Source organism: Melanotaenia boesemani, chromosome 6 (assembly GCF_017639745.1).
Source record: "Melanotaenia boesemani isolate fMelBoe1 chromosome 6, fMelBoe1.pri, whole genome shotgun sequence".
Taxonomy (NCBI): Eukaryota; Metazoa; Chordata; class Actinopteri; order Atheriniformes; family Melanotaeniidae; genus Melanotaenia; species Melanotaenia boesemani.
In genome coordinates, this window is record NC_055687.1 from 38,974,829 (window position 1) to 38,988,550 (window position 13,722).

Sequence of the window (13,722 nt, forward strand, 5' to 3'; positions counted from 1 at the left end):
CCAAAAACATTAGGAATGATAGAAAATAAAGTCTCTGTTCTACAAACAAAACTGCCCTTCAAAAAATATCTTTAAAAAATATTAAACATGGAGCACAGACAGGGAAACCCGGTAAAACAACCAGTTAGTACCATTTTATTAAAATAAATTAGAAAAAAAAATGACTGTGCATCGTTGCTGTTTGTGAACCTGAAATATCTCTCCTCATCACTGTGTCAGACTGATCTATGACCAGTTTGTGAACAGCTGCCACGACACTGCAGTGACGCGACGGTGGTGACCCTGCAATAGTGCATCAGAAACATCTTAATATTCTTTTATATAAAGAGCTGAAAAAAACTGCAAGATAAGAACAGAAAATATTATTTTTAAAACTGAGTTAAAAAAACTCAATATTCAAGGACTTTATATAAAAATTTGCAGGTTTAATAAATAGGTTTGGTCCCAGTTTAACGTCATCACGTCGTTTACAGCGGGTTTGGTTCCAGTTTAACATCATCATGGTGTTTACAGCGGGTTTCGTCCCAGGTTAACGTCATCACGGTGTTTACAGCGGGTTTGGTCCCAGTTTAACGTCATCACGGTGTTTACAGCGGGTCTGGTCCCAGGTTAACGTCATCACGTTGTTTACAGCGGGTTTGGTCCCAGTTTAACGTCATCACGTCGTTTACAGCGGGTCTGGTCCCAGATTAACGTCATCACGTTGTTTACAGCGGGTTTGGTCCCAGTTTAACGTCATCACGTCGTTTACAGCGGGTTTGGTCCCAGATTAACGTCATCACGTCGTTTACAGCGGGTTTGGTCCCAGTTTAACGTCCTCACGTCGTTTACAGCGGGTCTGGACCCAGATTAATGTCATCACGATGTTTACAGCGGGTCTGGTCCCAGTTTAACGTCATCACGTTGTTTACAGCGGGTCTGGTCCCAGTTCAACGTTATCACGTTGTTTACAGCGGGTCTGGTCCCAGTTTAACGTCATCACGGTGTTAAACAGCGGGTTTGGTCCCAGTTTAACGTCATCACGGTGTTTATAGCGGGTTTGGTCCCAGTTTAACGTCATCACGGTGTTTACAGTGGGTTTGGTCCCACTTTAACGTCATCACGTCGTTTACAGCGGGTTTGGTCCCAGTTTAACGTCATCACGTTGTTTATAGCGGGTTTGGTCCCAGTTTAACGTCATCACGTCGTTTACAGCGGGTTTGGTCCCACTTTAAAGTCATCACGTCGTTTACAGCGGGTCTGGTCCCAGATTAACGTCATCACGTTGTTTACAGCGGGTTTGGTCCCAGTTTAACGTCATCACGTCGTTTACAGCGGGTTTGGTCCCAGTTTAACGTCATCATGTCGTTTACAGCGGGTTTGGTCCCACTTTAACGTCATCACGTTGTTTACAGCGGGTCTGGTCCCAGTTTAATGTCATCACGATGTTTACAGCGGGTCTGGTCCCAGTTTAACGTCATGACGTTGTTTACAGCGGGTTTGGTCCCAGTTTAACGTCATCACGTCGTTTACAGCGGCTCTGGTCCAAGTTTAACGTCATCACGGTGTTTACAGCAGGTCTGGTCCCAGTTTAACGTCATCACGTTGTTTACAGCGGGTCTGGTCCCAGTTCAACGTTATCACGTTGTTTACAGCGGGTCTGGTCCCAGTTTAACGTCATCACGGTGTTAAACAGCGGGTTTGGTCCCAGTTTAACGTCATCACGGTGTTTATAGCGGGTTTGGTCCCAGTTTAACGTCATCATGGTGTTTACAGCGGGTTTCGTCCCAGGTTAACGTCATCACGGTGTTTACAGCGGGTTTGGTCCCAGTTTAACGTCATCACGGTGTTTACAGCGGGTCTGGTCCCAGGTTAACGTCATCACGTTGTTTACAGCGGGTTTGGTCCCAGTTTAACGTCATCACGTCGTTTACAGCGGGTCTGGTCCCAGATTAACGTCATCACGTTGTTTACAGCGGGTTTGGTCCCAGTTTAACGTCATCACGTCGTTTACAGCGGGTTTGGTCCCAGATTAACGTCATCACGTCGTTTACAGCGGGTTTGGTCCCAGTTTAACGTCCTCACGTCGTTTACAGCGGGTCTGGTCCCAGATTAATGTCATCACGATGTTTACAGCGGGTCTGGTCCCAGTTTAACGTCATCACGTTGTTTACAGCGGGTCTGGTCCCAGTTCAACGTTATCACGTTGTTTACAGCGGGTCTGGTCCCAGTTTAACGTCATCACGGTGTTAAACAGCGGGTTTGGTCCCAGTTTAACGTCATCACGGTGTTTATAGCGGGTTTGGTCCCACTTTAACGTCATCACGGTGTTTACAGTGGGTTTGGTCCCAGTTTATCGTCATCACGTTGTTTACAGCGGGTTTGGTCCCAGATTAACGTCATCACGGTGTTTACAGCGGGTTTGGTCCCAGTTTAACGTCATCACGGTGTTTACAGTGGGTTTGGTCCCAGTTTAACGTCATCACGTTGTTTATAGCGGGTTTGGTCCCAGGTTAACGTCATCACGTCGTGTACAGCGGGTTTGGTCCCAGTTTAACGACATCACGGTGTTAAACAGCGGGTTTGGTCCCAGTTTAACGTCATCACGGTGTTTATAGCGGGTTTGGTCCCAGTTTAACGTCATCACGGTGTTTACAGCGGGTTTCGTCCCAGGTTAACGTCATCACGGTGTTTACAGCGGGTTTGGTCCCAGTTTAACGTCATCACGGTGTTTACAGCGGGTCTGGTCCCAGGTTAACGTCATCACGTTGTTTACAGCGGGTTTGCTCCCAGTTTAACGTCATCACGTCGTTTACAGCGGGTCTGGTCCCAGATTAACGTCATCACGTCGTTTACAGCGGGTTTGGTCCCAGTTTAACGTCATCACGTCGTTTACAGCGGGTTTGGTCCCAGATTAACGTCATCACGTCGTTTACAGCGGGTTTGGTCCCAGATTAACGTCCTCACGTCGTTTACAGCGGGTCTGGTCCCAGATTAATGTCATCACGATGTTTACAGCGGGTCTGGTCCCAGTTTAACGTCATCACGTTGTTTACAGCGGGTCTGGTCCCAGTTCAACGTTATCACGTTGTTTACAGCGGGTCTGGTCCCAGTTTAACGTCATCACGGTGTTAAACAGCGGGTTTGGTCCCAGTTTAACGTCATCACGGTGTTTATAGCGGGTTTGGTCCCACTTTAACGTCATCACGGTGTTTACAGTGGGTTTGGTCCCAGTTTATCGTCATCACGTTGTTTACAGCGGGTTTGGTCCCAAATTAACGTCATCACGGTGTTTACAGCGGGTTTGGTCCCAGTTTAACGTCATCACGGTGTTTACAGTGGGTTTGGTCCCAGTTTAACGTCATCACGTTGTTTATAGCGGGTTTGGTCCCAGGTTAACGTCATCACGTCGTGTAAAGCGGGTTTGGTCCCACTTTAACGTCATCACGTCGTTTACAGCGGGTCTGGTCCCAGATTAACGTCATCACGTTGTTTACAGCGGGTTTGGTCCCAGTTTAACGTCATCACGTCGTTTACAGCGGGTTTGGTCCCAGATTAACGTCATCACGGTGTTAAACAGCGGGTTTGGTCCCAGATTAACGTCATCACGTCGTTTACAGCGGGTTTGGTCCCAGTTTAACGTCCTCACGTCATTTACAGCGGGTCTGGTCCCAGATTAATGTCATCACGATGTTTACAGCGGGTCTGGTCCCAGTTTAACGTCATCACGTTGTTTACAGCGGGTCTGGTCCCAGTTCAACGTTATCACGTTGTTTACAGCGGGTCTGGTCCCAGTTTAACGTCATCACGGTGTTAAACAGCGGGTTTGGTCCCAGTTTAACGTCATCACGGTGTTTATAGCGGGTTTGGTCCCAGTTTAACGTCATCACGGTGTTTACAGTGGGTTTGGTCCCAGTTTAACGTCATCACGTTGTTTACAGCGGGTGTGGTCCCAGTTTAACGTCATCACGGTGTTTACAGCGGGTTTGGTCCCAGATTAACGTCATCACGTTGTTTACAGCGGGTTTGGTCCCAGTTTAACGTCATCACGTTGTTTATAGCGGGTTTGGTCCCAGTTTAACGTCATCACGTCGTTTACAGCGGGTCTGGTCCCAGTTTAACGACATCACGTTGTTTACAGCAGGTCTGGTCCCAGTTTAACGTCATCACGTTGTTTACAGCGGGTCTGGTCCCAGTTCAACGTTATCACGTTGTTTACAGCGGGTCTGGTCCCAGTTTAACGTCATCACGGTGTTAAACAGCGGGTTTGGTCCCAGATTAACGTCATCACGGTGTTTATAGCGGGTTTGGTCCCAGTTTAACGTCATCACGGTGTTTACAGTGGGTTTGGTCCCAGATTAACGTCATCACGGTGTTTACAGTGGGTTTGGTCCCAGTTTAACGTCATCACGTTGTTTACAGCGGGTCTGGTCCCAGATTAACGTCATCACGTTGTTTACAGCGGGTTTGGTCCCACTTTAACGTCATCACGTCGTTTACAGCGGGTTTGGTCCCAGGTTAACGTCATCACGTCGTTTACAGCGGGTTTGGTCCCAGATTAACGTCATCACGTCGTTTACAGCGGGTCTGGTCCCAGTTTAATGTCATCACGATGTTCACAGCGGGTCTGGTCCCAGATTAACGTCATCACGTCGTTTACAGCGGGTCTGGTCCCAGATTAACGTCATCACGGTGTTTACAGCGGGTTTGGTCCCAGATTAACGTCATCACGTTGTTTACAGCGGGTTTGGTCCCAGATTAACGTCATCACGTTGTTTACAGCGGGTTTGGTCCCAGTTTAACGTCATCACGTTGTTTATAGCGGGTTTGGTCCCAGTTTAACGTCATCACGTTGTTTACAGCGGGTCTGGTCCCAGTTTAACGTCATCACGGTGTTTACAGCAGGTCTGGTCCCAGTTTAACGTCATCACGTTGTTTACAGCGGGTTTGGTCCCAGATTAACGTTATCACGTTATTTACAGCGGGTCTGGTCCCAGATTAACGTCATCACGGTGTTAAACAGCGGGTTTGGTCCCAGTTTAACGTCATCACGGTGTTTACAGCGGATTTGGTCCCAGTTTAACGTCATCAGGTCGTTTACAGCGGGTTTGGTCCCAGTTTAACGTCATCACGTCGTTCACAGCGGGTTTGGTCCCAGTTTAACGTCATCACGTCGTTTACAGCGGGTCTGGTCCCAGTTTAATGTCATCACAATGTTAACAGCGGGTTTGGTCCCAGTTTAACGTCATCACGGTGTTAAACAGCGGGTTTGGTCCCAGTTTAACGTCATCACGGTGTTTATAGCGGGTTTGGTCCCAGATTAACGTCATCATGGTGTTTACAGCGGGTCTGGTCCCAGTTTAACGTCATCACGGTGTTAAACAGCGGGTTTGGTCCCACTTTAACGTCATCACGGTGTTTATAGCGGGTTTTGTCCCAGTTTAACGTCATCACGTTGTTTACAGCGGGTCTGGTCCCAGATTAACGTCATCACGTTGTTTACAGCGGGTTTGGTCCCACTTTAACGTCATCACGTCGTTTACAGCGGGTTTGGTCCCAGTTTAACGTCATCACGTCGTTTACAGCGGGTTTGGTCCCAGTTTAACGTCATCACGTCGTTTACAGCGGGTCTGGTCCCAGTTTAATGTCATCACGATGTTTACAGCGGGTCTGGTCCCAGTTTAACGTCATCACGTCGTTTACAGCGGGTCTGGTCCCAGATTAACGTCATCACGTTGTTTACAGCGGGTTTGGTCCCACTTTAACGTCATCACGTCGTTTACAGCGGGTCTGGTTCCAGTTTAACGTCATCACGTCGTTTACAGCGGGTTTGGTCCCAAATTAACGTCATCACGTCGTTTACAGCGGGTCTGGTCCCAGTTTAATGTCATCACGATGTTTACAGCGGGTCTGGTCCCAGTTTAACGTCATCACGTTGTTTACAGCGGGTCTGGTCCCAGTTCAACGTTATCACGTTGTTTACAGCGGGTCTGGTCCCAGTTTAACGTCATCACGGTGTTAAACAGCGGGTTTGGTCCCAGGTTAACGTCTTCACGGTGTTTATAGCGGGTTTGGTCGCAGTTTAACGTCATCACGGTGTTTACAGTGGGTTTGGTCCCAGTTTAACGTCATCACGTTGTTTACAGCGGGTGTGGTCCCAGATTAACGTCATCACGGTGTTTACAGCGGGTTTGGTCCCAGTTTAACGTCATCACGTTGTTTAGAGCGGGTCTGGTCCCAGTTTAACGTCATCACGGTGTTTACAGCAGGTCTGGTCCCAGTTTAACGTCATCACGTTGTTTACAGCGGGTTTGGTCCCAGATTAACGTTATCACGTTATTTACAGCGGGTCTGGTCCCAGATTAACGTCATCACGGTGTTAAACAGCGGGTTTGGTCCCAGTTTAACGTCATCACGGTGTTTACAGCGGATTTGGTCCCAGTTTAACGTCATCAGGTCGTTTACAGCGGGTTTGGTCCCAGTTTAACGTCATCACGTCGTTCACAGCGGGTTTGGTCCCAGTTTAACGTCATCACGTCGTTTACAGCGGGTCTGGTCCCAGTTTAATGTCATCACGATGTTAACAGCGGGTTTGGTCCCAGTTTAACGTCGTCACGGAGTTTACAGCGGGTTTGGTCCCAGTTTAACGTCATCACGTTGTTTACAGCGGGTTTGCTCCTAGATTAACGTCATCACGTTGTTTACAGCGGGTCTGGTCCCAGATTAACGTCATCACGGTGTTTACAGCGGGTTTGGTCCCAGTTTAACGTCATCACGTTGTTTACAGCGGGTTTGCTCCCAGATTAACGTCATCACGTTGTTTACAGCGGGTCTGGTTCCAGTTTAACGTCATCACGTTGTTTACAGCGGGTTTGGTCCCAGTTTAACGTCATCACGTCGTTTACAGCGGGTTTGGTCCCAGTTTAACGTCATCACGTCGTTTACAGCGGGTTTGGTCCCAGTTTAACGTCATCACGTCGTTTACAGCGGGTCTGGTCCCAGTTTAATGTCATCACGGTGTTTACAGCGGGTCTGGTCCCAGTTTAACGTCATCACGTTGTTTACAGCGGGTTTGGTCCCAGTTTAACAGCATCACGTCGTTTACAGCGGGTCTGGTCCCAGTTTAACGTCATCACGGTGTTTACAGCAGGTCTGGTCCCAGTTTAACGTCATCACGTTGTTTACAGCGGGTTTGGTCCCAGATTAACGTCGTCACGGTGTTTACAGCGGGTTTGGTCCCAGGTTAACGTCGTCACGGTGTTTACAGCGGGTTTGGTCCCAGATTAACGTCATCACGGTGTTTACAGCGGGTTTGGTCCCAGTTTAACGTCATCACGTTGTTTACAGCGGGTTTGCTCCCAGATTAACGTCATCACGTTGTTTACAGCGGGTTTGGTCCCAGATTAACGTCATCATGGTGTTTACAGCGGGTCTGGTCCCAGTTTAACGTCATCTTCTGAACACATCCAATGGAGCCATTCTGTTGGAGTTGACATTGTTTTAATACAAAAGTAGCAACAAGCTAACGTTTACACCACTGTGCTAACATAGATGTTAACATCAGCTTCATATTGCAGTAACAACCTTCTCCAGGTGTGTTGTAAGGTGGATGATGGTGGATGTGGTGGATGAAGGTGGATGTGGTGTATCCAGCATCCTGGATTTTTATACAACTGATGTTCCACGCTTGCTGCTCTAATATTGGTCCATTTTTCTTAAGTTTTTAATCTCCAACAGTCCCTGTGATGCTGCAGCATCTGCTGTGTTCACTGGTGCTGTTGTTATGATTGGCTGCTCTGTGTGTGAGAAATGACAGCAGACAGGAGATCATGCAGAGATGCATGAAAAAAAGTTCATGCCTCAAGTCAGGGGTCAGAGTCTAGTCTGTAGTCTTTGGATTGTGAGTCTGAGTCAAGCCTGAAGTAACTGGAAACGTGATCTAAGTGTGATTCGAGTCAGAGTCCCCATCTCTGCATGATGAAGCAGATTATCTGACATGTTCCTGTGACAAACCAGGGCCTGTACGCATTGGCGAGCTAGAGGGGAGGCCGGGGTAGCACTGCACCCCCCTGAAATCTGACTGAACCCCCCAAGTGCCACCCCAGATGATTGACATATCACGGCACCGCACGTCTCCGCTCCGCCGAAAGGAGCCGGTTGAAATCAGCGACGCCTGCTAAGTCCCTCCTGGACAGTAGTTGATGCTATGTATCACAAAGAGTTGTAATCCACCTTTATTAGGAGAAGAAGAAGAATCGCCACGGAAAAAGAGGAAGATTTAAACTAGAGTCGAGGACGGTCATCGTTCCTGTGCCTTGAGCTATATTTGAAAGGAAGACGCAAAAGAAGGCGAGAAGAAGGATAATAACCTTCTTGGACAGTGAAATCCTCATTCTAAAGTAAGTTTCACGGTGGTGTCCTAATGTTTAACTCTTTTGTGTTCAGATAGGGGATAGTTTTGCTATAAAGCTAACGCTAACGTTACATCTCATGGAGTGGCGTCTACAGATGACCAGTGTAAGCTTCCACCAGACGCTCCACGTTAACGTCTACATTTAATTCGGGTTGCTGTTTATATTTACATATTTCTCCAATATTTTAAAGGAATGAGAGTAGCAGGCAATTAGCCAGCTAGTGTTTCATGCTCTGTTGGCTTAAATGAAATGTAATGTGAAGATGGTAGCTAGCCTGTCAGCTATCTACAGTGGTATATTTGCCCTGACATGTTTTAGGCTTGAAGTGGATTTAATAACATTGTGTGATTCTAAGTGATGCCAGGAGTAACAAGACTGGCTCATTTTTTTCATAGGGTCAGTTAAGAATGAAAAGACAGGGGGACAGGATACATGACTTCTTTTTAAAGAGAAGCAAGTCATGCAAAGATAAGGCAGACAGACAGACAGAACTCAGCTCTAGCATCAGCAGTCCTGGCAGCTCCTGTCCTGGGACTAGTCAGGAGAAAGGATGTGAAGCACAACACAGCCCATCATCAGCAGGTCAGAGCATCGACAAAACATGCTCAGTTCAGTAATTAAGTTTAGTTTGAGCTATTTTGTAATGTTGGTTATTGATGTGTGTTGTTTTTTTTAATGGTGGTTGCATTTTTATTTTGATTACACTAATATTTTATGCAATGTAGTTCTATTGAAGGAGGACACGGAGACGTCTGATTCTGACAAGGATGTTGGTGAGCCAGAAGAGCCACACCCAGAGCCAGCTGTGTTCAGCACTGCTTTAGCTCATCCAAGAGGACCCAGTGGTAGGTCTACTTACCTGAAACTTGCGCGTTAGCTGCAGTTATTGTCTAATAATCTTCTGGATCCCTTAACTGTGTTTCCATGACCATTTTATTTGTATTCCAGATATTTCAAGATGCAAAGAGGAGGGTCCAGTTCAGCCGTGTCTGACACAGTTCCCCAGAACTCAGCATGGATCAAGGAAGAGAGCATTCTGCAGGGCCTGGTACAGAGCCAATTCATGGCTTGAATACTCCATCCTTAAAGACTCTTCCTACTGCTTTGCCTGTAGACATTTTCCCTGCCTAATGCACCAGACTCTGTCTTTGCCTCAGAGTCAGGCTTCTCCAATTGGAAAAAGGCATTGTCTAAGGAGGCTGGGTTTAAACTTCACTCGAAATCAGAGATGCATATCAATGCAATGTTTGCATGGAATGAGTATAAAAAAAATACTGAGATGAACACATCCATGTTAAACACTTTAAGCAGGAACCAACAAAAAAAAGTGGAAGAAAATCGCCATTACGTGAAAACAATAGCAAATGCTTCTTTTGACTGCAACACAAAACATAGCACAGAGGGGCCATCGAGAGTCCTCAGACTCTCAGAATAAGGGGAACTTTTTGGCCATACTAGACAAAATAGCGAAGCATGGCCAGTTTATTCAAAAACGATTAGATGCATGTGTCATGCATTATTATGGTGTCAAATTATTTTATTATTGATGTGTGTGTGTGTGTGTGTGTGTGTTACACACTGTTTGTGTGTGTATGCGTGCATTTTTTCTTGGAAAAATTGTTGCCAAGTTGTTTTACATTTGTACATAGTTAATAAACTGCAAATTATATTCACAAATCTCATCTCCTGTGTGCTTAGTATGTACATTTTAACATTTATTTACATCCAATTGAGATTGATTGGTCAAGAAACAAATTCATTGGCATAATCTGTGGAACCCCTGAAATAGCACTGGCCACCCTCTGGCCACCCCAAGGATAAAAGACTAGCTCTGCCACTGTCTGTACATCAGAGTGGACTCCATTAGACCATCACTGTCCCTGCAGTGACACCAAGCCATCATCCACAAAGCGAAGAACATCAGGGTTCTCAGTAGATCACGTTGAGTGAACTGAAGTCATCCTCACTCCAAAGTCGGCCTCCTGGTCCTTGGTCTCAACATGCTGGTGCAGAGTGCTGTAGTAGTGGTCTCTGGTGCTAAACTTGTACAGAGTAGAGATCCTCTCCCAGTCCTTATTGGAGGGGGTGACTATGTCTTCAGGCGGTGTCTGTTTGAAGAAGCTCTCTAGGTTCCTCTCAGCAAACTCCTTGGCATGTTTGGTGGTGTATGAATCCATGAGGTCATTCTCCTCCTCGGCGTAGGCCTTCCAGAACCTCTGCTGCTGGTAGCTCATAGGCGACATGCAGCGAGCCATGCAGATCAGCAGGAGGTTGGACAGCATGATGACGGCGATAAGGAGCCAACCCAGAATCTGTGGTCACCACAAACACAGCAGCTTTAACATCAACATCACTCACTCATCCATCCTCCACTTTATCCTATCCAGGGCTGGAGAAGCAGGCTAACCTGACCATTACAGAGACAAACTACCTCTCACACCAGCTAATCTAACATGAAGGTGTAGGGCTGTGAGGGAAAACTCTGCACAGAAAGAACCCACTGAACCCACTAACCGCTAACCCTAAACCCCCAGGTAAAAAGAACAAATAAATAACATCAGGTCAATAACATGACTGGGTATAAAAGGAGCATTTCAGAGAGTCAGAGTCTCTCAGATGGAAAGATGGACAGAGCTTCACCAATCTGAGACATGCTGGCAGCAACCAAGGTCCAGGATCCTCATTTATCAACCTGAGTGTAGCAAAGCAAACTACAGCCAGCATCTGCAGTGCACTTTTACTTCCAGATGATCAAAGCGTGCACAAGCACGTCCTACGCCTGTTTCTGTTTATAAATCAGAATCAACTCTAAAGCGGCGCAGTGAGGGAACGCCTTGCTCCGCCCACATGGTGGCTATAAATGGTTAGATGGATGCCTGTAATACATATTCATCACGTCATTTCCATGATGGCTCAGGAGGGAAAAAGTGGAATTTTTCAGGGTGAGAGACAGAGATCCTGATGGACCACGTTAAAAATGTAAAAATGTTTAACTGGTGGGCACAGCGTGGGTATTACTGGTGTCAGAAAGACAGAATAGAGGCAGCAGGTGGAGACGCTGTCATCGCAGTGTCAGAAGGGAAGAAACGCCAGAAACATCGGAACGTACGGTTGGATATCTCAGTCGGTAGAACATCCGTCTGCCATGCAGGAGATAGAAGTTCGAATCCCACAGGAGTAAATCACTTTGGAGAAAAGCGTCTGCTAAATGAAGGTAATGATGTCGGTAATTTGTTTTAATTTATAAAATAAATGTGTACAGATACATCTGAGACTGGTAGCAGTTTATTTAGTGTTAAATAATATTTCTTTAAAGTTGCTGGGTGGGTGGTGTTCGAGCTGCGTGGGCGGGGCTCCAGCTGGGTGGGCGGTGCAGAGGGACACCATCACCGCTGTTAACCAGGTGGACAAGGAGTTTAATAAATAAAGACGTCTAGACAGAAAAGGACAACAATAAAAAAAAAAAACATTGTATAAGAATAAATAAAGGAAATCCTCCTCTTGTGTGTTTCATTAGCGTAGCATCACTTCTAGACCTCCAGCCTCCAGTCTGGTCCCGCTCTGCTGGAATGAAGGACCAAAGCTACTTTCCACACTGACTGCTACATGCTGGCAGCAGACTGGCTCCTTATTTATCTGGATGGGTTTTATAACATGAAGTTCTGTTCCACAATAACAGAACATGTTTTAGTGGTTGAGGTTCTTATTAACATCATCTCCCTTTTTCCTGGAAATCCTGTTTTCCCCGAGTGTGGCTCTTAGGAGGATTAATATGGAATGTGTCTTTATTCATGTCTGCAAACAGCTTTAATATCTAACATGTGGTGTGGAAGGTAAGAGTGGATTGTGTACAAATGTCTCACGTTTCACATCATTTCCTTAGTTTTATTCTGGACTTGATTTTATTCAGGTGTCGCCCTTTCCTGTTTCTCTAGATTCTGTATGTACGCCCGGGTCAGAGTAGCCGTGGAGGTAGGAACATTTTCCCTCCAAGTTTGTTTTTTATAAATCCCAAAAGCTGATAGTCAATTTGGTGTATGCCAGTTTTTGTTCCTATGCAAGCTTGATAAATAAGGCTCCAGGACTGTAGAGCAGCTAGAATCCTGCATCAGACCACAATGGGACAACATTCCTCTCCTAAAACTCCAGCAACTGGTCTCCTCACTTCCCAGACGTTTCCAGACTTGTTAGAAGAAGAGATGCTACACCATGCTGAACTGATGTTCAGAACTACTTTTTACACCGTGCCGAACATCACCCTGGAACTACTTTTTACACCGTGCCGAACTTCACCCTGGAACTACTTTTTAAACCGAGCCGAACTTCACCCTGGAACTACTTTTTATTCATTACTGATCTTCTACTGAGAGTAAAAGATGAAATGATGAGATTTATAAATTACTGCATGCAGCTTTCAGTTGGAAGAAGTTCAACTCTGCACATCTCCTCCAGCCTCCATCAAAGATTAGAAAAAAGGAAGCTGCCGTCAGCTCTAATCACAACTCTCTGCTTTGGTTATTAAACCATGAATCATTCTGTTACTGGAAATATTTCAGGCCGTTTTTGTTCAGCCAGATTCAGAAACTTTATTAATCCCAAATATTCCATATGCACCTTCATCCGTCCTTTAAAAGAAACAAATAGAAGGTTCAATAAAATACATCCAGAGAGCCAAACACAGGAAGAACTTCTCTGTTCTCTTCATAGTTCACACCGTCACAGTGGCGCACAACAGTGGGCTTCTTACCTGAGAATGCGCTCTCATTGTGCGCAGAACCTCCTCTTTCCCGCTCTGTTGTGCGCTTTTCTCGCAAGGTAACATGAACAGCTCCTGCTTACACTGCTCCTCGGGGAGCTTTCCTTGGCACACGTGCAGGTTGTAAGCGCTCAGGTTGGCGCCTGTCATGGCGCACTCATAGTAGTTTCCGTTAAGTAGGGCCACAGCGACCCAACTGCTCGGCGCAACCAGCGCCGTTGCGGTGATGTGGAACAGCGCCATGCAGGCGGACATCAGGGTCTTCCAGCGACACAGCTTACCCCCGCGGTGCCACAGACCCGTGACCAGCTTCCAGGTCCTCTTACTCAGAATAAAGCCCAGCAGCAGCAGGGCCAGGGCCGGCACGAGCAGGAACACCATGCCATAGAAGAAGTTTAGCTCGTTGCAGGGACACCTGAAGGCCACCGAGGAGAAGATCTGCTCGCCCCCAGCTGTCACCAGAGCCACTAACCCGGGCCCGAATCGACCCTGTTTGTTTGCTATGTTCAGAACCGTCTTAAACTTGTCCATGACTGGCTGCGTGCTGGCTGACACAGTTTCACTTCCACCCCA

General features: G+C 46.7%; 1 protein-coding gene across 1 annotated transcript; it reads right to left on the reverse strand.

The window, feature by feature from the left end:
* Positions 1-9,652: 9,652 nt before the first annotated feature.
* On the reverse strand, positions 9,653-13,722 carry calhm6 (calcium homeostasis modulator family member 6). Its single transcript, XM_041988192.1, has 2 exons — positions 13,141-13,722; positions 9,653-10,705 (listed from the first exon to the last, which is right to left on the reverse strand). The coding sequence occupies exons 1-2, from the start codon at positions 13,678-13,680 to the stop codon at positions 10,331-10,333; spliced, it is 915 nt and encodes a 304-aa protein (XP_041844126.1). The 5' UTR covers positions 13,681-13,722; the 3' UTR covers positions 9,653-10,330.